This window comes from Heterocephalus glaber, unplaced genomic scaffold, assembly GCF_053883595.1.
Source record: "Heterocephalus glaber isolate CG9 unplaced genomic scaffold, H.glaber_assembly_v1.0 deba00001444, whole genome shotgun sequence".
Taxonomy (NCBI): Eukaryota; Metazoa; Chordata; class Mammalia; order Rodentia; family Bathyergidae; genus Heterocephalus; species Heterocephalus glaber.
The window spans coordinates 15,263,689-15,286,783 of NW_028258297.1; the positions used below are offsets into that span (position 1 = coordinate 15,263,689).

Consider the following 23,095-nt stretch of genomic DNA (forward strand, 5'->3'; position numbering starts at 1 on the left):
TATATGTGCAAGAGTACAGGGTGATAATATAACAAGAAATGATGAGAAAGGACTAGGCTTAGGAAGGAGAAAAGCTCCATTGTTTGCCCGAGATTGAAGAAAATGAAGAGAAAATGGCCATAGTTCAAAGAAATTTTGGGCCAGACAGAAAACTGAAGGAGTGTATTTCAAATGTTTTAATCCCACAAACTAGAATCCAAAATTATTTGTTAAGGGGAATTCAGTCTGGGGCAACAGGGCAGCAACCAGAATAGAAACAGTGAGAACTGAAGTTTTGAGAAGCTTGAAGTTTAAGTATGAAATTCAGATGTGCTCTTTCACCATTATGGGCTAATGCTCAGTTACTTTGCTCAGTGTCCTAAATGTCAGTCAGACTAGATTTACATTTATGTACTAACCATGTAAGAAAAAAAAATTTATTTGGCAAGAATGATTCACTGCCATGCTATACATGAAGGCTCATAAATATCACAGTGTTGATATATGAACTACTTTTGTAATGTTCTTAGAACTAAAATATTTAACTAATAGAATAACTAAAATATATGTGTTTTATCATATATATACTTTTTACTTCAGCATTCTCAAGGATTAAGTTTGACAAAGTATTTTATAAAGGCAAGATTGTGTGTTAAACATTTATCATATGACTTTCTCTATTACTAAAATATCTTACTTTTTTTCCTGAAAAGTCCACTCAGCACATGCACATCCCTCATATTTTCCAAGAGTTTGAGGCCACTACAATTTACTTTTCTCTTTTCAACAAATGCAGATGTTGAAAGCTGAAAATGTAATGAGTAATAATGTAGTTGGATAAAAGCTGTGAGGATTAATGGTGTTGTAAAGGTCACTCTGAAAGAAGAATTAATGTGTTATGCCATTAATAAACTATGGAAAACTGTGGACCAGAAGATAACTTAAGCTATCATTAATGGCATGGGCCTCTTTGCTATGTATCTGTTAACTACAAATATAGAAAGTGACTTTTTGAAATTGGTGGCCAGTATTACAGTGTGTTCTATAAAAATGGTTTTGATTGGTACATGGATGATCTGCAGGGCCCAAGAAGGGGGATCCTTCAGAGGAATGAGGGATGAGTAGTTCAGAAGAATGATGGATGATTTTAGAGTCTTTCATCCAGGTGTTATCTTTCCTTCCTAGGCCCTTTTCACCGATGTTGCACATATGTATAACACTTTTAGCTTTTTTCAAAGCATGTTCTATTTTCTCATTGCAGTTATTTTAAAATTATAAACTTTTAACTAGATGGAGCAGATATCCATATCATCTAGCCAAAAGTTGTCATTTTACAAATAAGGAATAGAGAGCTCTTAAGGCTCTGTGCACACTCAGGCATTAAAAGCAAGTTCCTTTCAGAGTATAGACCATCCTATGACGCTATGTTTAAATTTTTGTTGTTTTGTTCTAGCACTGGTAACCAAACCCAGGGCTTCACACATGCCAAGCGTGCACCATACCACAGAGCTACACTCCTCGCCCCTGTGTTAATTTTAACATGTGTCCTAATATGTGGTCTACAGTAGCAGCCATTGGAGGTTGATGCTTAGAACCTTAATCTTCTTTCTTTCTAGTTGCTGTCTATTGGTGGTCACTCTGCATTGAATGGTGTTCTTAATTTTTTACCCGCTCACCTATCTGTCCAAGTGAGAATTAAATACCTTCTATGTGCCGAACATTTTGTAAAGGCAGGAGGACAAGCAGATCTGGGCTGAGGCTTCAGGTGCCCACAGCCTCTGTCCTGGTACATTTGTCCTGGTACACACTTGGAATGTGTAACCCTACTATTCACTCCTCAGAGGCACACGAAAAGTCTGCCTGTGCAAATGCAGTGGAGACATATTGACCACATAAAATGAAAGAAAATATGTCCATGTTTATTGCATAGATTATTTCTATAATTTCCTGATTTAAAATATAATGACATGAAGGTGAATGTTACCATAAAATTACATTAGTGTACCTTTTTTTTTGCTTAAATTCTTTTATTGGTACATTTTAGGTATACAATACGTTTACATTTATCATTGGGTGCTTCTACCTGTACATGATGTATCTTGGTTCTTATTTTTTCCCCATTACCTGTGCGCCCTTCACCCCTCCACGAGAAAACAATCCAAAAATTCATTTGGAACCAGAAGAGACCTAGACTAGTTTACCTTTTTAAGGAGAATAACTTAGATGAGGGTTTTACTGAGAAAACCTTTCATCAGAGTTAGTGATTAAGTGAGATTACTGTAATTCCTAGATTATGAGGAAATTAAGGGTATCATTGAATCACATATGATAATTATGTAGCACTTTACAATTTATAAATTGCTTTCACTTTTATTATATGATTCTGGTGCGCTTTCACAGATTAACAAATGGTTACATATCAAGGTACCAAAATTTTAATTATGATAAGTGACCTCAGAAATAGAAAGAAAATGGCATTTGTTGAAATCACTGGAAACAGTTATGCTCTTATACTTACTTACAGCTGAAAGGTTTTATGTAAAATACGTATGTAGTAAATGAAAATTTGTGTTGCCTTCATATCATTGGTTAAATCCATGAACTTTAATAAACCTGTACCCTGAGGTATAGGTTTCCATTGCTGGGAAGACAGAGACAATCAATGAATTTGGAATTACAAGGCCAGATACTTTCAATTTAAAAATGTTTTTATTCCTTCTAACCCTAATATAGGCCAAAATAATACAAGATTGAACAAAATAAATGCCCTCAAGTAATAGGCGGAAGCAGCAGACAACTTACAAAAACCTCAAGACTGTGGCATAAAGAGCATTCACAAGGTTTCGAAGGGAGATACACGGGCAGAACTAAACTTGCAAGGAACATGTGGGGGTGTGTCAGAGAAGTCCCCAGAGAAGGGATCAATTTTAAAGGCTGGGGATTTAGCTTAGTGGTTCCACCGCCTGCCTTGCAAGCCCAAGGAAACCTTCTGAACACGTCAGAAAGAGGGAGCACTTACACCAAAGGGAAATCTTGGGAGACAGAAATGGGGACAAGAGGACAAGGCCTGTCTTTGGAGCCAGAAAAAGGTCTCTGTAGCTTAAACACAGGACTCATGAGAAACTGGCCAGAGGGGACATGGGAAGGATGAGCAGAGTTGATGACATGAAGAAACTTTTAGACCATGACAAAATGTATGGAACTCATCCCACAATCGCATTTTTAGAGGGACATTAAAGAGTTTCAAAGATTTCATTGTATTTTGACTGCTCTCATCTCTTGAAGATTCACAGTGCACATTAACATCTTCAAGATTTTGAAAATTCACACAATGCAAACATCTTTTTAACATTAATATTTCCTACCCTTACTTAAGCATGGATTTTTTAACAGACTAGGACAGATCATCTTTTATGAAATACTCCTTTAAGCAGTAGGGTCCGTCCCAAGGGTTTTGTTATTAGTTGGCTCTCCCATTGCTAGCTATAAGACCCAGCCCCGCAGTTTAAAGGAGGAGAGGTTTACCTGGCTCATGTTTTCAGTCTAAAGTTTTCTCCTTTCTCAGTGGGTCACATCTTTCTCTCCCTTTCCTACAAGGACAACTGTCACGGGATTAGGAGTTACGTTAAATCCTGGATGATCTCAACTCAGGCACCTTAATTATATCTTTACAGACCTTATTTCCAAATAAGACCACACTAACAGATACTGGGGTTTTGGACTTGTACATATCTTTTGGGGGGACAAAATTCAAGACGTTACAGGTAATTTAGTTTCTTTTTTTTTCTTTACCGTGGGCATCCACTGTTACTAATTTTGTCCCTTTAGAGGTTATCACCTCTAAAATTGCTTTCCAATTCATTCCTTCTTTTCTGCCCCCAACAGTGTATATGATGGATGCTTTTTTAAAAAACAAAGAAATGGAGAATTTTAAAATAGTGGTTAAGAAGAAACATCAAGACATAAAAAAGCAAACTTTGAATTTAACAGTTATAGAACCTCACAAGTTTCTTGTGTGAACGATTCCTAACCAGTATTTTCCAAATTTCATTTGAAATATTAAGTAGCACTCATATTGTCCTGTGCCTGCTAAGTGGTTCACCAAACTTCTACACATGTACTCTCCCTTCTAGTCCTGTTTTTAGACAAAATTCCTGCATAAATTTATGATAAAGACAAAATCAAGTGTATCAAATGACAATTTTGGGACACTTTGAACTCTGATGGACTAACTTCTAATTCATTTGAACCTCGGTGCCAACCTAGAAATGACATCCCCTCACAGATTGAACTGTCATGGTCAAAACCATGTAAGAAGAATGTTAAAGGTACATAAATAATGAAAACAAAAGAAAAGAAAGGAGTTAACCTTATTTACTGCCTCCAGATTCTAAGTTCTACCTACTCTTTCATATGTGTTATTCCATCAGCATTACATTTATTTCACAGTTGAGAGAAATGGAAAAAGATTAAATGCTCATAATTTGTCAGATACTACACTTTCCAAGGAGTGGAAATCCAGATCCATTTGAATCTAGTCCCCAACTTCTGTTTATGTCACTATGCCACTTTGTAAATAAAGTGACAGTGAATTACTTTCATGGATCATTTATTCTGTCAAGAGACTATATCTACGGCCAAGGATTTAGCTCAGTGGTGCTGCTGCCTGCCTCACAAGCACAAGGTCCTGAGTTCAATCCCTAGTACAAAAAAAAAAGAGAGAGAGAGACTATATATAGTGAGCGTTATGCCCATTTAACATACGAAATAGTTGAGATTTAGAAAAATAAACCCAATTGTATAATTTATATAAGTGGCAAAGCTAGGGTTTAATTCAGGCTTGTCCAACTTTCAAACACTCACTTTTATTGATGGTTATAAATTTGGACCAAAATCATAGAGCAGGTGAAGAAAATATCACAGGCAAGAATACAAAGATGGAAGGAGATGAGAGATGAAAGTAGAACTGTGCTGTGATGAAAAGCAAGGAAGGAAGAAATTTCCATAAGGACAGGAGAGTTAATACTGTACTATCATTCCGCAAGGATGCAAAATGCCCTAAGATTTGGCAACTGAAACACTACAGGGGACAAGACATAAAGATTGTAGTGAGGAGAGAATGGGAGAGTGTGAGATAAAGCATCTTTGAGAAGCTTGATTGGAGAGAGAGAGAGAGAGAGAGAGAGAGATGGCAAAACAAAGTTAAAGGAGGAACCTTGCATGTAATAGGGGAAAAGTGTAGCTCAGATACTTACAGGTTGTGGAGTGGACATGGTAGAGATCAGGTGGATGATATGAGAACCAGCAATGAAAAGAAAGAGAAATTGAGAACATGTGTAGGGGATTTTCCTTGACTGAAAGTAGAGGACACCATTTTCTTTGAAACGCCAAGGGGAAATGGGCATAACAGAGATCTGTGGCTAGCAGAGTGTAGGATTTGGCATGGGGGCAGGAAGGGGAGCATTCAGCCTCACTGGTCTGACACAAGGCCATTGGCTGAGAAAGAGAGTGAGCAAGGCTGGAGATTTGTTGACTATGATGAGAACAATATGTCAGGAACCAACAAATGAAGCTATGAAGATTGAATCTGTAATATATAAATGGCCTTGATTTAACATACACATACAAATGATAGAATGTCATATAACGTTATAATGGAAACTGGAGAGTCTCTAAAAGCAACAATGTTTATTTTAAAGCAAACACCCTTTACCACCTGCAATCACTTCAATGTGGAACTAGCCATTACAGAACATATTTGTCAACTAACCACCTTCATGGTAATTTGTATTCCTCTTGCATCTATATTAATCATTTTCCTGCACAGTGCTATCATCTCAATCCATAAGAAGCCTAAAGAATCCATGGTTTTATACAATACATTTGTGGTTTGGAAATGTTAAATAGACTACGCAATGCATGAAACGAGGTAAAATATAAACAGAAGTTAGAGAACAGGAAAGTCGGGAGTAATCCTCTTAAGATTTTACTAAGTAAATATATCTGGGCCATCACTGTCATTTAAGAGTGTATTTCTTTTAGAATAATGAAAGAACAGAATAAGGTCAGGAATAACATATGACAACAATTGTTCGGAAGGACCAAATCAGTATGTTAAGGATAATATAAGGCTAACTACCCTTTACAGTAAATATTAACTCTAAAGATCAGTCCTTGGTTTGTTTTCCAGTTCATATTGTATTTATAAAGAGCAGAAGTGTTTTGGTCTGTGAATAAATACCAAAGATTAGCTCTGAAAGGCTTATAATAGTTCTTAAGGCACCTCTTTATCACCTACATGGAACTTATCTTCATCCTCAAGAAGATGAGAGAAGCAGGTGTAGTCTGTGCATAGTTAGGAGGAAAGGTGTGGACTACTTAGAAACCTTCCAAAGTGAAGCACTGCACCAATCTGACATCAGTTTCTTCAAGAGAAATGTTTAAGCAGCAAGAAAATATTTTATGTTTTTTGGCAATCAGCAGATCAGATAGAAGAGTCTAGCAATACAACCGGGATGTATAATCTGACATGATTAGACAAGGCTCTTTAGTACCAGAACATTCATAATTGAGACAAAGAAAGAGTATTAATAACACTTTCCTAACACGGCAGTTAGCCATTTTATATTTCCTTTCTTTAATCTTAGTGTTTTTCAACAAATCATGGGATTTAATAGCGTGTTTTGGCAGATTAGAGGATTTATGGCCCAGATGTTTTTTGTTCTAAAAATGGATTAGGGTGTAAAGTTTGCTGGAATCCATGGGACATGTTGAGGCAAGCCGGTCATTTTGTGTGTGATTAGCGCCTGCCTTCTGTCTCACAGTCCCTCCATCTGTCGCAATTCACCAATGGATCTGGTTAGATTTAGCCTCATGTCACAAACAAGTCCCTTTTCTGGGCAATTTCATAGTACAGATTCATTTTATGCCATTTTATGCCCCAGTTAAAAGATAGGGAGAGAGAAAGATGAGATATTAGCTTTTCTTTAAATATTTGTAAGAGCCATTGATTCCCATCAGTATGCTACGCTAATATCATGAGCTCATCATAATAATGTGCAGCAGATAAATGACCAGTATTAAAACAAAGTTAAAATTAGTTTAGCTCCCGATCCCTGTTACTCTTTAAAAGAAATATTTTGGTGGTGTTCCTTACTAACTCTGGACTGTGTAGCTGCAGACAAAAGCTAGCCATTTAACCATCTTAGGAAAAGTGTGAGTTAAGTGCTACTATAGTGAATAGTTGCCACAATTTTTTCTTAATTGCAGGTGCTTGGTTACATTCTGTGTTTGAAATTCAGACTCTTAAGTATTAAAAAACAAGTTTGAATCCACAGCAAAGCACTGCCACCTGTAGTTTACTTCACCATAAATAGATGTAAGGGAAAATGCTCTTCTTTCAGTCACTTAATGATTTATTCCTCTGTATCTAAGAAACATAATAGTGCTATTCATAAACTCCTCTAAGCTTCCTCATATTATGAGACATTCAATAATCATAGTAATAATTAATAACACCTATATCTTATGATGACATCCAAATGTTCCTTGCATTAAAATAAGCAGATAGGTTTTATTTTGCACTACAGAATATTTAGGTAATAACTAAAAAGTTCATTTTAAATTATATTTTAAACTTCTTTCCAAATATTTGGAAACAGCTTTCACTTAAATATGTTTTTACTACAGATGTTTGGCCACATGTTCATGTATGAATGTGCGAATCAATCAATTACTCATTCATTGATTAATTTTAGACAAATTCCATAAAGAAATTCTTACATGCCAGGCACTAGCCGTCACCCGACACAGAAGAGATTTGTGTGGTTAAAGGCAAACCTTGCCATGCCTTTGTACATTTGCTCTGTCTCATTTTCAGGTTATTTAAATGATCACGATGCTGTCAGCAAGGCAATCCAGGAAGCTCGACAGATGAAGGAGCAACTTCGGCGGGAACAACAGGTGCTTGATGGGAAGGTGGCTGTTGTGAATAGTCTAGGTCTCAATAACTGCCGGACAGAAAAGGTTAGTTCCTGAAATAATTTACTTTCCAGGAAGAGTTCATTAACATGCCTGGATGCTTTCTTTTTTATCTTTTCAATTTACCATGCTCTGAATGATGGTTCTCCCTTTTTCATTTCCCTCCATCAATGCAGTAGTCCCCATGCCCATCCTAATCAAAACCATCTGGAAGTGGGAAACATTTATAATTCTCTTTATCCATCTCCAATCCTTATTGACGATTAATATCCCCCTTTATGATGCCAGTTTGTATGAAAATGAAGTGGCCTTCGAAATATCTGAATCTGAGTGAAAGTTCTGCTTTACAGAGATACTTAACTTGTATTGGGGGATGAGCGGGATTTGAAAATACTAAATCTTCTTTAATCACCATAAGCTTGGATGATACCCATGCTCATATTCTAAATATGTAGGATCCTGTGCTGCTGATAATGTTTCCAGTGCAGAGCACTGTCAAGTGTTAAGTGGCTGTGAAATTGGAAATTTTTACTTTATCAGAAAACTTTGCTTTTTAAAACTTTGTTAGTTATTATACCTCAGTCTGGTGAAACTTCTGAATTTGTCTGGGATATAACAATTTCAAGCTATTTTGTTTAAGTACATATTGTGTTTTAATCAGAAAATATTATGTCATTATAGATGTTCAAAATGATAAGCCTCTTTTGGTAATATTTGCTATGTTTTGAAGGGAAATTTTAAAGTATCACCAAATCTCTTGTACACAATCCTATAGATAGAACAGATAAGGGGGAAATGATTGGCTACTTAGCAATAACTTCAAAGTTCATCATAATCAAAAGCACATGAGCCAAGAAAAATTGTCCAGAATGAGCAGATTGCTGATTTGGATAGCTCTCTGGTTTCCCAGGTTTCATGTAAAATTCAGTGTATAATCACTAAAAGCTCACAATCTGCATGGTCCAGGTGAAATGTAGGGATGATCCTGTCACAGCTGTTTTTTTCCTCTGGTCCTAGAATGCATAAAAATGTAGGATGGAGAAACAGTTCAATTCTTCTCTGTCTCTAGGGGACAGAACGTGGGTCAGGATACATCCTTGGAGTCTTATAACATAAGAAGGGTGACATTGTTGCAGTGGGAAGGACACAAAATTTTTACAGCTAAGCACCAGAAGGGAAGAGGAAAAGCAAAGTGACAGCTCTAAGAAGGAATGATTGCAAGCATAAAGGAATTTATATTCAAATATTTAAACATTCTTGAAAGGATGCTTGAACAGAAATTCCTTTTCTCTGCTCCCCATGTAGAAATGAGTTTAACACTCAGCCAGATGCTAATGCAAAGTGACTCAAGCTATTCCTCGCAAGCATAGCTAAATTGCCGTTATTTGTTAAGCGCATTGAATTCAGCTGTGGATACAGCAGTTGGTTGCATTCAGCAAGCATCTGTACCCTTTTTTTTAATCCTCCAAAGCAGAGACAACTCTACCTATCTCCCCCCCTCGCCTCCCCTGTGCTGGCTGGGAATTGTCAAGTGACAACCGACCAAATCCTTTTGGACAGGAAGCCTTCATCCTGAGTTCTGTGTACTTACAAAACGGGCCTTGTGGTTGGATCAGGGAGCCCATTAAAAGCACTTTGATGGTATGGAAATTCATCTTCATGAAGCTCCTAGGCCCCCAAGAAGCATGCTGTTTAGCTGTGGTTACAGATCAGTCATTCACATCGGAGGGCAATAATTGTGCCGACGGCTTGTAAGGCAATAGAAGTACATAAAATAATCCTGGGCCCTCCACCATGGCACTGAGTTAATCTTCTCTAATACAGATCAGCTGTTGTTCTAACACATGACTTTATACTGGTTCCAGTGGCTCTGCACAGTCTTTTGATTAAGTAACAGGAGTGGAACCATCTGTATTCACTTTACTCTATACTTGTCCATGGTTGGGGACCTTATTTCCACCTCTTGTCCCACCTCCACAACTGTGCTTTATTTTATTTCTCTAACACCTCATATTTGGGTTGTAGGAGTGAAAGTTGCCTTTGTTGAAAGCTACCACTTCAGTAGAATTATAACAACTTTTGTAAAATCTATTTTACAATACCTGCCAATAACTGTTGGCCAGATAAGATGTCTCTGTTCTCGAGGTTATTTTTCCTGAATTTCTTTACTATGCACTTGCAATGTAGTTGAGCTAAGTCTTGAACTCATTTTCATTGACTTTAAATGAAATTTTAATTTGTGAAAATGAAGCAGTCTAGTAATGTAGTAATGTAGTGACAAACTCTTGTATAAGGAAACCTTCTGAACCAGTGTCTGAATTAGCTCATCCTTTACGTTATGCTGATTCCTCCCAATAAAAGTGAGACTACTGAAGCTCTTTGAAATCGCTCCTAGTGTGGCTTATGTTTGCCTTTTCCTACTGAACTAGCTTGAGTATCATTTCTACAATGATTAATCTATGTCTGTGCAATTTATGGGAATGAGATAATAATATCAAATTGATATCTTTTCATTAGTAATTATTCACATCAGTACCTATTATGTATTTGGGGCTATGTGCTTGCAGTATTGTTTCATATAAAAACTACAGTCTCAGGCTTTATGGAGCTTACAATATGGATCAAAATAATATCTTGCTTGTTAAATCATTGCATATTTATGGGTGTGTCAACTCATCTATCAAGGCTGAATACTCCATATGTCCAATCAGTCATATATCTGAGATGACACAGGTGGATATTTGTCCTTCCACGTAAAGCAACATCACCATGCACAGTGTGCTGTTACTTTCCCACACTGACTTTTTGTTACATTTTTGTAATCATTCAGGTTTATTGATGGCCAGTATGTAGGTCAGTTTTGGTTTGGAATTTTTTCTCATCATTCTTAATAAAAAGTTTTAAAGGACTATAATGGTAAATTCCTTTTATAATTTGCACTGTCATTTTTCTCTTTTCACCTGAATCCCAAACAAATGTTTTACTATCTATCGTAATACTCATAATTCTCTAAATCCATGAAGTATGTGAACGTAAAAAGTGAGGGAGATAAAGGAGAAGGAAAGATGGAAAGGATCTGGGATAAAAGAAACAGGAAAGAAAAGAAATCCAGCCTGTGTTTTACACCAGTTTAAAGGGTGGTAGAGATCATGACCTGAGAACCAGAAAATTAATATCTTCTAGTGAAGATCTGTGTTTTTGAATATACAAACCTTATCTGCATGAACTTTGCTTCACATATCTAAAAGCCAACATGGTTGTCCCGACTAGGTCTTAATTCTGAAAAGCTGTAATTGGACAGTGCAAACAATTAGAGGTGTGAAGATAGGGATGACTGTTTTCCCAGCGATATGTACCGAAACATCATGAAAGTCATTTTCACTGAAACGCATTTTAATTGAAGACTTCTTAAAGATTTTTCACTCTTTACTTTTCTTGGAAGTGTTTCAGCATACCCAAGAACTATGTGTCAGGTTTCTTGGAAACTCTGGGACACAGTGTTATTTATAATTGTCATCTCGGGTTAATTATAGACTGATTGTATATTCAAGTAATTCTCTTACCACACAGCTCTGTTGCAGACAACCAGATAATACTAATCACACTGTTATGGAGGGAAAAGTAATCTCAGGTAGGAAGAAGCAAAACAAAAAAAAAACTTTCAGACATTTATTTTTTAAAAACACTCACTTTGCTTCATTTATATCCCAATGGCACAATTTTGACCATATGGTATCAGCTGTCTAGCAGGGTCTTGGTCTTGTCCTTGAAGGCATCTGTACCTAATAGGAGAGCATGCAAACCTGTTGGTATTGTCCTGATCCCAGCAGCAGTGTTAGTCGTGCATGCAGCTGAAAAGAGAAATAGACCAGAAGTTTCTCAGCTTATTTTCCTCAGTCCAAATGTTCTCTAGGAAGAATATTTCTATGCTGTAGTACCTATTAGAAATATATTTCTCACCACACGTGAGGAAATATCAGTAGCTGGAATAAGTACTGTTTAATTTTTATCCCACGATGAAGCTAGGGAGTAGGAGGTTGGATGCATTACTTCATCAACTCAATGATATAAGGCTTGAAGTCTCTGTGACTCTTTGGTTTGTCCCTTTGGGTCGCAAAATGGTTGTTGTCCCATGACTGTCCTGTCCACCTGCAGGCAGGCAGACTCGAGAAGGAGGAGTTTTCTCTGCTGAATTCAGTCTTCATTCATGTGGGGATGTTTTAGCCTCACCAGGCTCATTGGCTAGAACTGGGTCATATGCACATCTTTAAGGAAATTTCTGGCCAAAGGCAAAAAGACTGCTTTAAAATGATCATGAATTATATTCTGCAACTCAGAGAACTTCTTCCCTGAGATCAGCGGCCATCTTGGGATCAAAGGTGATATTAGTAGGGAAGAAAAGAACCAGAATGGCTTTTGGGTGGGACAAGGCAATGCTCAGCCTTAGCTACATTATAAAAATGATATCAAAGCTCTCAAATATTGGCTTCAGGAAACTGGTTTGTTTTGTGTTGTAATTATTGTCATCTGTCTACCTTTTGCTCTGTCACCATTACATGTTTAGGGCTTTCTATTTTGTCTGTGGTTCATAAAGAAGCAAATGACACACAAGCATGCGCACAAAACACTGCTTGGTAACAGGTTAAATGTAAGAATGTGTGTTCACACACATGCTCCATACATGTTAAGAGCAACTTCTGTTTTGTTTGTTTTATGTAAAACAAATGTCACTCACAGAAATAAGCATGCAAATGTATGCATATATTTTTTAAGGTGGAGAATTTATTCACCAAACATTAATTGTCTACAGTGTATCTAGAATATAAACATGCACGTAGGCTATGAACTCATCTATAATTGTACATAGTTGCTGGGAAAATGTCTTTTGCTTTTGCATTTCAGGGAAAATTCATTGCAAATTTCTATAGAATGAAGTGAAAATATGATGAATAACATGTATATTTTAAATAATAATTTACTCGATAGTGACATCGGTTTCTCTCTTTTTGGCTGTTTATCAGTCATATTCATAAGAAGCCCAATCATATATAGGGTAATTTGTAAACAAAGGTTAATTTTACTACTTTGGCACTTAGAATCTCTTTCATTAGAGCCTCCTCTTTTCTCCCATTGTCAACTCTTTTCTTTCCCTTTAACAGAGTGCCAGACATGAAATGACAGTGACCAATGTTGACTTAATGTGGATGTTTAATAATGAAAAAAAGTGTGTCATTCCCAGCATTAGTTACAAATGGCAGTAAGTGTATCGGATGGCAGCCCTGTAATAATTTTACATCCATCATTCCGTCCCAGTGCTTCCCTGGCCATCTGATAGATGGGCCCAGCAGTGTTAACTCTTCAGAAACTGACACCGTGCCTCTAGTTCAGTGTTGTCTAACACATGCTCTTTCCCTAGATAAGAAGACCTGAGAGAAATGCTGAATTTCAGGTTTTGCTCTGAAAAAACGCAGCATGAAGGAACTCATGCCTCTCTATTCAGTGGAAGAGTCTTCAATTAATGATTTGTAGACAACTTTTATAAATATTGCTGTTACCTCGAATTAGAGAAGTCAAATTCAAACTAATTTAGAACAAAGGAGGTAAATCATTTTGGAGGAAAATGCAACTGTGGTAAAGCAAATTTTACTAGGGGTGTGTGTGTGTGTGTGTTGAAAAAGAAGTGTTCTCAATCTTTTAAATCCACTGGCTAAAATTTGCATAGGAACAAATTAAAATAACACAAGTGATTAACATTTTTCTTTTTATAAACGTGGATGTATAAATTTTAATCTTTACATTTACATACAATTATTTATTTGGTGATTTTAATTAAAAGAAACACAAGTTGAATATTTGCTATTTTATTATTGGAGTCTTGCAACTCTGAAAATTTATATCAAATGGATAGAGAACTGCTTTCTACACAACTGATTATTAGAAAATCTAGACCAGCTTTTTATACCAGCAGTTTGTCATTTGATCCTTCGCTTTTCTTTCCTTTTGTTTTTCATTCATAAAACCTTCTTAATTCTTAGTGTCTTAGCTAGGGAACACTTCTTATGGGACAGGAGAGGAGAGGAAACCCCTTGGCGAATATTATCAGCACACAGCAGCCAGTTTTCTAAAACCATGACAAAAAGGCAAATAGGTATTATGTCATCACCCATCCCTCACTCTATGTCAGCCTTTCAATAATTCCAATCGACATTCTTGACTGCCTGGTGCAAGTTAAAGGAGCTGTTTGTTTCTCGAAATTGAGCATAGGCCATCTATAGCCTTTTGTTCCAGACTGTTTTCTTCTACGTCTTTTCATTTCTTTCTTTTTCTTTCTTTCCTTTTTGGGGGTATTTAATTGAAATACATGCCGAGTCTGCAGACTGCAAAGATCAGAGCTGTTTTCGTCCAGCAGTGGTAACTATGCATTAAACATTTTGATTTGTTTGAGCTTGAAGTTTAGTCCTTTTTTGCCATTTGCTTCGTGGAGTTTGTGTATATTTACAGCCTCTGCATTTAATGGCCACATGCCTTATTTTCACAGATGGCCAGTGGAAGGCTTTTTCTTTCTCTTAGTATAGCCCGCTTTCAGTTTTGCTACATTTGTCACAGTGCCACTACTTGCAGCTAGCAAGTGCCCACGCTTGGTGGGGAGCAATTATGGTGTGAGTTTTTAAGGAGCTTTTTAAAGGTTTTTTTTTTTTTTTTTTCAGTAAACTTTTTATGGTTTAATTTTCAAGCTTAGAAAAGCTGTGCATGTTTTCAAACAGAGAGTCTTGTGTTCTTTACATCATTCTGGTAGAGGGGTTAGTGCGGGATGGGCCAATAAAATGAGACTCATAGGCCATGCCAAATTGGACTTTCAGATAGACACCCACAGGCCTCCTGAGGATTGAAACTGTCTATTCATCTGAGGATATGAGTATGTGCTAACAATAGTATTCCCCGAAAAAAAGGAAGTTTAAAAACACTATGTAGAGAATGATCTAGACATTTTTAAAGTATATTTCCACAAGGAATAGATAAAACACCAGAAGACTATACGACAAATTATAAACAGTAGTTATGCCAAAGGTGATCAGGTTATAAACTTACACATGTATGCACACATTTGTAGGTTTTCTAAATTTTCTATAAATATGACTCACTTTTGTTGTTAGATTGGAAGTGTTACTTCTAAAAACCTGGCTACCAAAAAAATGGTCTTTTTTCCTCTCTCTATTGGTAACCTTCCTCTTCTTCAGCATCAAATTGCTTTTTCAAAACAGTTAGACCATAAAACACTCACATAATTGGAGAAATGTATTTCAATTGCCCCTTTATATTTAGTATGTCATTTCTCTCATCACTTATTTCAAGCTATTTTATTAATATGAATTAAAAGTTATGAGGAAAATATCCTGAATTTTGTAGTTGTTTCAGAGGTTCTTACTGAATCTTTCCAATCCCACCTTTTTTTCCTGTTTTACAATTGAAAAAGATTAGCGTATGCCTTTGAGCATAGGAACAATAATGGCTATTGATATTTATTTTCTGTCTTAAAATTTGCAGTGATTTCACATCATATTTCAGCCTTGGGCTGTAATATAAGTAGAATAGTATTCTTTTTATCTTTAAAAAAGTTAAGCTTTGAGAAGATTAGAGGTATTCAAATGGTGGATGAATGTTTGGACCTAGGTCCTCCAGCTCCAAGTCAAATCTCTTTTCTAATAGACCATTAATTTTCTTTGCATGGAAAAATAGCTATAAAATTGTCAGTTGGGCCTCTTGAGTTTGATCCCTGGTACCAAAAAAGAAAAAGAAAAAAAAATTGTCAGTATTCTTACACATGTAGCCTCTGTAGTGGTACTTGCTTCAAATCAAAAGGGACTCCTTCTGAGGAAGAAAGCCTTCAAGAAAATAACCCAGTGCCTGTTTGATTAGGCTGTGCCATAGGATTGGGCATGTGTATACTTTAGCACATTCTTGAGACTTCATCACAAAAATCTCATTCAAACAATTACTGTCTCCCCAATTTTTACATCTTTCCTCCAACTCTTTATTTTTCCTGGTTCTGTTCCCTTCATAGCTCCCTTCTTCACCATCTACCAACCACTTCACTAGAGAATGAACAAAGAAAATAAAAATAATATACTCAGTCTTATTTACTTTGCTTCTCTTAGCAGTTCTGATAAAACATGGGATGAAGTTTTAGCTGTTCATTAAAATATCTTCTAATCTATCTTTTTCTTTCTCTCTACGTAAAACTACCATGGATAATTGAAAAGTGAACTATAGCCCTGGTGTGCCCATTTCTATTTGTCAGACCAAGCATTTCTGAATCAAGCCATGACTCTTCAAAATAGTCTAATTCAACTTATTTAACTAAAGTAAGTACTGGGTACCATAGCTACATTTGTAAAAATACTGACAACTTTATAGCTTCTATTCCATGCAAAGGAAAAATTAAACAGAAAAATTTTATGTGTTTCTGTAGCTCAGTTACTGAGCTACAGAACATGGTTTATAGAACAATTATCATCTGACAATATTCCAGTTTTGTGTTTACATTTGTGCCCTGACCCAAGCACACACCTATTGGTCATCCTATGTAGATTATGAATTCTTTTATTTGTTTTTGCTGGCCTCCTATTTTTCCTCACATTGACTTTCTGAGTTGACTCAGTATGCAAATTGTCTATGTCTGTCCTGGTGTGAAAGAACAACAAAGGCTCTTTTAGAAGTCTTTAGAATCCTAACCACACATACAGACATTTGAAATCCCAGGTCTTAGTTTATTCTCTTCTTACTTCCCTCTTCCACATGTACACACTGTAAGTACTGTTTTGACAAATAAGCAATGGCTAGTATTTTACCATGACAGTGTGCATGTTTTATCTTCTCTGTGAATTGTTTTCTACACATTCCTTTGAGTGTCTTCTACTCTGTACATTACATACTTAGGCCATAGTAATTTCTTCTTTCTGCATGACAGTGAGTGACTCCTTGTTTCAAAGACTAAGTCAGTAATGTTGAATTTGGATAAATAGCTGTCTTTTACAGAGTACCTGAATCCATAGCCTGAATTTTATTACACAGTCTCTTTACAAAATGTATCTGGATAAGCATATTTTTTCTTAATTTCAAATGCCTTTTAAGAAAATGATTATGCAAATCTCAGCTGTAAATGGAGTACTAGCTTTAAGTATCAAAACATATGAAAAACTTTGGAGGAAATTGTCATGTACAGATAGAGAAAATATCAGTTCTGTACATTGGTCAGAATATTTTAACTCCATTATAGGGAGTTCAGTCAAGTAGGATGTGAAATGATAGAATTGCAGGTTTGAAACAAAAAAAAGTGCCATCATCCAACCTGTCATCTGACTTTGAATTGCTCCTTCAGTGTCTAGCAGCCAGGTAGTCATATGGCCAATACTTGAAAACCTCCAAACTGATGTGACCTCTAACATCCAGAGGCACAACATTCAACGGATAGACTGCTTGACTATTAGATAATTCTTCCTTCAATGGTTCATTATATTTCACTTGATAATTTATACCCTTTGATCAGCATCTTGTCTGTTGACTACATATTGTCAAATTCTCTTTCTATTCTTTACATAGCTAGTCTTAGTTTTTTTAAACATTGAGGATCTTAAGATATTTAAGACAAGTATTGGTGACTTCCTCTTCCCAATGCAAAACATTTTCTCAGGATTCCATGTAATTTCTCCGTCCTGACAACAAAGCTATTGACAGAATCATTCAAACCTAAACTAAATGCAAGGAAGTATTATCATTGAGCTAGGTTAGTCTGCATTCCAATTCCTATAGAAAAAGAAAACAATACTTTTATAACATGTTTTTCAGTGAACCCTTTCTGGCTTCTTGGCACTCTATTCTCTAGCACGTGCTTTTAACTAATCTTTGTGGCAGTCATTTCTGTCGTTGCTGGAATATACATTGACCATTAAGGTCATTGTTCCTTTAATATTGCTCTTTACGAAAATAAGAATTAGTTATTGGCATGAACTTTTGAATATTCCTCCCCTTTACAATCAGTTATTTAAAATCTTTAATTTGAGCTTACCAATTTATCTATAAGTAATTTTACTATCTTATTAAATTATTCACTTGTAATAAGACTCGAGCTCACAGGAACAGTGTTTCCATCTAAACTATCCCATCTGTCTTCATTGTCATAGCATTTCTTAAGAAAACCTGATCTGCCAGTGCATTTCACTTTGATCAGATTGCCCAGTAAACTATGCTCCTAAGAAGTGTAGCTACAATTACACTTCAAGAAGCTTCATATGAAGCTAGGTGCCAAATTTCATAGAAGGAAATTAGATTGTGGAACAAAATTGTGTGTTTAATTCATAGGGGAAATCTCTGAATTTAAAAGGGGGAAAAATCAGGCTTACCTACAGCCAATTTTGCAGATGACTAGACCAGAGGACATGTATGGATCTTTCCATTCCCTTAACTCATGTATCGCTGTGATTCTTTGATGGGGAAAATGAATGCAAAGTATCTCTCAAAGATACCAAATCCCAGAATTCCAAAATACGCACATGTCTGTGGATATTCTTATGGGTAAATTCCCATTTGACCAGAGTAACTTCATGATTTTCTGGCCTGACTTGTATTTTTGTTGTGTTAGGGGAACATGTGTGTTTCTGTATGTGAATGTACATTTGTGTGTGCATATATCTGGATATGTTTCTAGATAGTTATACATAATATATGAGAACTTCTCACCCGTTTGTCCTATTATGTGGGTGGGTAATTATTTTTTAAAATACAGAGATACCAGTAAGCACAGGCAAAATCAAGCGGTTGAGGGGGATAGACACATGCATTCTTTCTTTATATTTTACTTAAACTATGAAAACTTCAGCTGATAAATAGTTATAACATTGTAAATAATCTTTCATCTTCTTTGGTGGTCTGTGAGGTTCACATAATTCCAGAGTTAAAAACCATTTTTAACTTCTTTCCCATATCATTAGTGTAGTAGGAGACCATAAAAAAGTGCAGCCAGAAGGGGTTTAACTGTTACTGAGTCAACATTTGACAGTCACACTGTATTCTGTCATTTCATGCATGTGCTTTTTATGAGTTTTATAGCTTTGTGAGCTTTATTTCAGGGATGTCCATTGTAATAGCTGATCCACAGCCCGTCTCTCTCTGTGTATGTGTGGCTGGTGGAGAGCAAAACTTATCGCTTATACAAATCCCAATTGCAGGGAGTAATAGAAGAACCATCTATGCATGCACTGTTTAATTTAGGATTAGGTAATTAAGGAAATATCTGCTTCCTCCAAGGTACACTGTGTGTGTTCTTTTGTTTTGACTACTCTATGAAATATCAACATAGGATGTCCACTATAGCCTTTATAAGCACATTGAATCTTCAGTTGCCTTATTGTATAAATTGAAATAACAGAATTGGGAACTTTCTCATTTGAAATATATAATAGACTTACAGAATTGCATCTTATCATGCCTGAGTCTGGAAAATAAAAATAGAAATAAACAAAAACATTGCAGATGCTAAAAAAGAGAAAAACCCAACAATTTTTAAAGTTGTTACTAAAATTCTAGTTTTCAGTTCATATTTGTCTACTACAGAGAACAGAAGATCCTAACTATAGTAGGGAACTCAACATTCAAGCTGAATTTATTCCTGTAATTCCCACGTTAGGAAGAATCTTTATCTTTTCAATTTAGTTTTTCCTCTATTTTGAAGAGTATATCTTTCTTAAATGTTTGCACACTAATGGGAATCTATCACATATTTTAACCCATTTTATAATTTAGGATTCTGGGATTCAGAGAGGTTAACTGATTTGTGTAAAGTGATATTGGTAATATATATGGCAGTTTATTTAAAATATGTTCTGATGCCAAAGCCCATTATTTTCTAACTTCAAATATGTCATCTTCCTATTAATCCCTGTAGCCTTGACATTCAAAATAGTTTTTAACTTAGACATAGATCCATACTGACCACTTCAAATCAACTAATTACCCACAACTCTTTAGATTTTTTGGCTCTCCTTGTTGATTTCCACTAGAGCCTGATGTTACATACAAACAATACACATGCTCTTTTCCATTATGCAAGGCACTGGATTAGCCACAGAACCAAAGACCAGCTGCCAAATTCCCCAAGTGAATATTAACACATTAATCATAGATCTTTGGATGTTGAGTTTTAGAGTTCTTCATGTGTGCCCAAGAAGCTGTATGAGCTACAACTTTGTTTTCTTCTACAGATGAAATACAGTTCACTTGGATTTTTATTCAAGTCAACATAAGATCAGAATATTTTTTCAAGGAATAGTGGATTCACTCTAATATTTCACCTTGATCTTAGCAAAACTGCAGAGTTGTATAACATTTGGTTAACCAGATAAGACTCATCTTTCCAATAGAAATCTGGTTACTTTCCAATAGTTTGTTTTGTTTTTTTTTTTAATTCAAGAAAGAAAACATATGGGTCCTTCTCTTTGGTCTTTATTTATAAATTCCCTGGACATTCATTTTGATTACTTTGTGATAATCTCTTTGTACTCTGTACTCTGGGATTACTCAGAGCAGTTCAAAAGTGTTTCTTTAAATGTGTTTGTTTCTGTGATTTTTTTTCCTTGAGGTAGAGAGGAAACGACCAGCGGATCTTGTCAGTTTCACATGAGCATTTGAATAATAATGAAAATGCAGTAGAATCTAAGTGTTACTCTGGATTTGTATTTTAGAATATTGGTCATAAAGTGGTGCTATTTTTTCTGTGCAAATTCTTGACTAATGTGATTTTTATCCAAGCCATTTGGAGTCATGATTATGAAGTTGGTAAAAAAGTGTCACTTGTGCCAATCAATATTTGTTTCCTCAAACTCAGATGCTTTGATGTGGCCTATTTTCAACATCTTCCCTACTTGATATCCACTGCTCTCGTTTTCTTTCAGGTGCCTCTCTTTAGGAAGGATTTAATTAGAAGTACTGTGAGAATAAAATTATTCCCATTTTCAGTGGCAATTGTACATAGAAAATAGCCTATAGGAAAAGGAAATATTTGTGCCAAACCACTGAGTTTTAGAGATGATAGTATATTGGTAGATTCTTTGGGGGAGGAGATGATCAGAGTTTGAGGGCAAGTGAAATTAAAAGGAATAGGGTGGAATGAATCTTTCAAGTGTCCTAGCATTTGTGCTTTCCAACATTTGATTGGTTCTTTTCCTTTCTCCTACTCCTGGGTAGACTGAATTTAACTGATTTGACTATTGAGAACCACACTGAAATCCAACTCAATCTTTTGGTGGCTCAGTATATCTATACATCTATCAATATATCTGTGTATCCTATCTGTCTATGTGGTTTCTGGTCACATATAAATGTATATCTACCTCTATTCATAAGATTTATATATAAACTTTATAGAATCAATTTTAAAATGAAATTATATGGGCTTTATTTCCCACTTGGGTGGTTATTACCACTTCCTCCTTACATCAGTTTCTCTGTCTTCTCAATTTGTTGTCCACTACTAGGTTTTCTAAAATGTAGCAGTGTTACCATTTCAATTTATACACCATGTGTTTTAATTAAAGGAACACTACACATTCTCTGATTCCTCCAATTTTCTCTTCCTTTTCTTGTTCACATATCTAAGAATCATTATACAAAGAGTTGTAAAAGAGGTATAGCTTACCATGTTGATTTCTACTGTCTCCCCTGACATTCTCTTAAAAAGAATAATAAGCCCCACTTTTGGTTAGCTAATTAAATCATGTATTATGCTATATGCTTTAAAGGTGAGTACTTAGAGGTTACTTACGGTAAAAAGTGACTACAACTTCCCTACTGTCCATTTGCTAATTTTAGTCCCTAGTTAAGATGACGCATCAATAGAGCTACACTCAGAACCTTAGGAAATACTTAACATTTCATTCCTATTCTACTCTGATTGCCTTCATTTTGCTATTTCTTCTTGAAAAACTTTGCTTCAGAATGGAACACTCTCTAGAAAGTATATGGTACTGTTTCTCTCTACACCATTAAACCCAAACCTGAAAGGTGATCCATGCCCTGTGCATTCCCCAAAGAAAGTACAGTAAAATCTTCATGGATCCTGGAATGATCAGATCATATTGATAGAATGTGTCTTTAATGCAACTTTTATTTTAACAGCAACATTTACTGTAAAGAGAGCCTGTTAAGCTAGTACTCTTGGAGCTCCTGAGCTCTGCTGAGGAATATACAGCAGTCTCTCTCAGCAAAAGAAATATAGACCACATAAAGCAGCTAAAAACACCAATTTCACAGCCAAAACAAATTGTGTCAGATTCTACATTTTAAAAATGTATAACTTTTAGAGTTTAATACTACATAAGTCTATAAAACTAAAGTTAATATAAACTGTTTTCTGTTTCATTTCCCTACTGTATTATAAACTGATTGAAATTTTAAAAAATGTTTTCCATTAAATCATGCACAGACTTTGATGAATAGACTACAGGAGTTCCAAGGCCACTGACTTAAGAGAATTTTCAATCTAGTCGGTACAATTGTAGCATTGTGAGATTTTGTGGAGATAACCCATGTACTGTGTTAATAATTTCAATATACTATTAGTTATTGGTGAGAACGTTAGTTGGGATTTTTACATCCAATACAATAGTTGATTATTTTCTGTGAACATTTTATTGTGCCAATAACAGTTCTGCAGTATTTGTAGTTCATTAGTGCAATTCAGAACTATGTTCCTTAAAAAATAGGGTGAATAATTACAAAGAAACTTGAGCAAATGTTATGAGATCCAATAGACGTTTTTCTTAAAACTGTTTTGGAACCACATCATCCTCACAGCAATGCTGGAAAGTTTGAGAGAAAGTTGTCAACTTTTCCTTATATGCTTTTTCTGGTCTTAAGATCACCCAATTTCTTAATTTGGAAGCAATTTAATATCTTATGTGGTGTAGAGTAGGCATTATATTTTCCTTGAACATAATTCAGTTTGTAAGCCATGTTCTCCATGAATGCAAATCATGCACTGCCTGCTTCTAAATGACTTGATGTCTTTGCAGATCTAATTTTGTATATTTGTATCTCAAATAATTCGCCAACTCAATATTTTGGCTTAGCAATCCAAATCAAA

General features: G+C 35.6%; 1 protein-coding gene across 47 annotated transcripts in view; it reads left to right on the top strand.

Moving 5' to 3' along the window:
- Positions 1-23,095, top strand: part of Sox5 (SRY-box transcription factor 5) — a 973,116-nt gene that overhangs the window by 931,874 nt on the left and 18,147 nt on the right. For 46 of the 47 annotated variants that reach the window (XM_087213447.1, XM_087213465.1, XM_087213460.1 and 43 more), the window contains one exon: positions 7,859-8,004. In XM_087213447.1, the coding sequence (XP_087069573.1) occupies positions 7,859-8,004 (146 nt within the window). The remainder of the gene's footprint in view (positions 1-7,858; positions 8,005-23,095) is intronic. The other variant, XM_021259095.2, reaches the window with a different exon arrangement.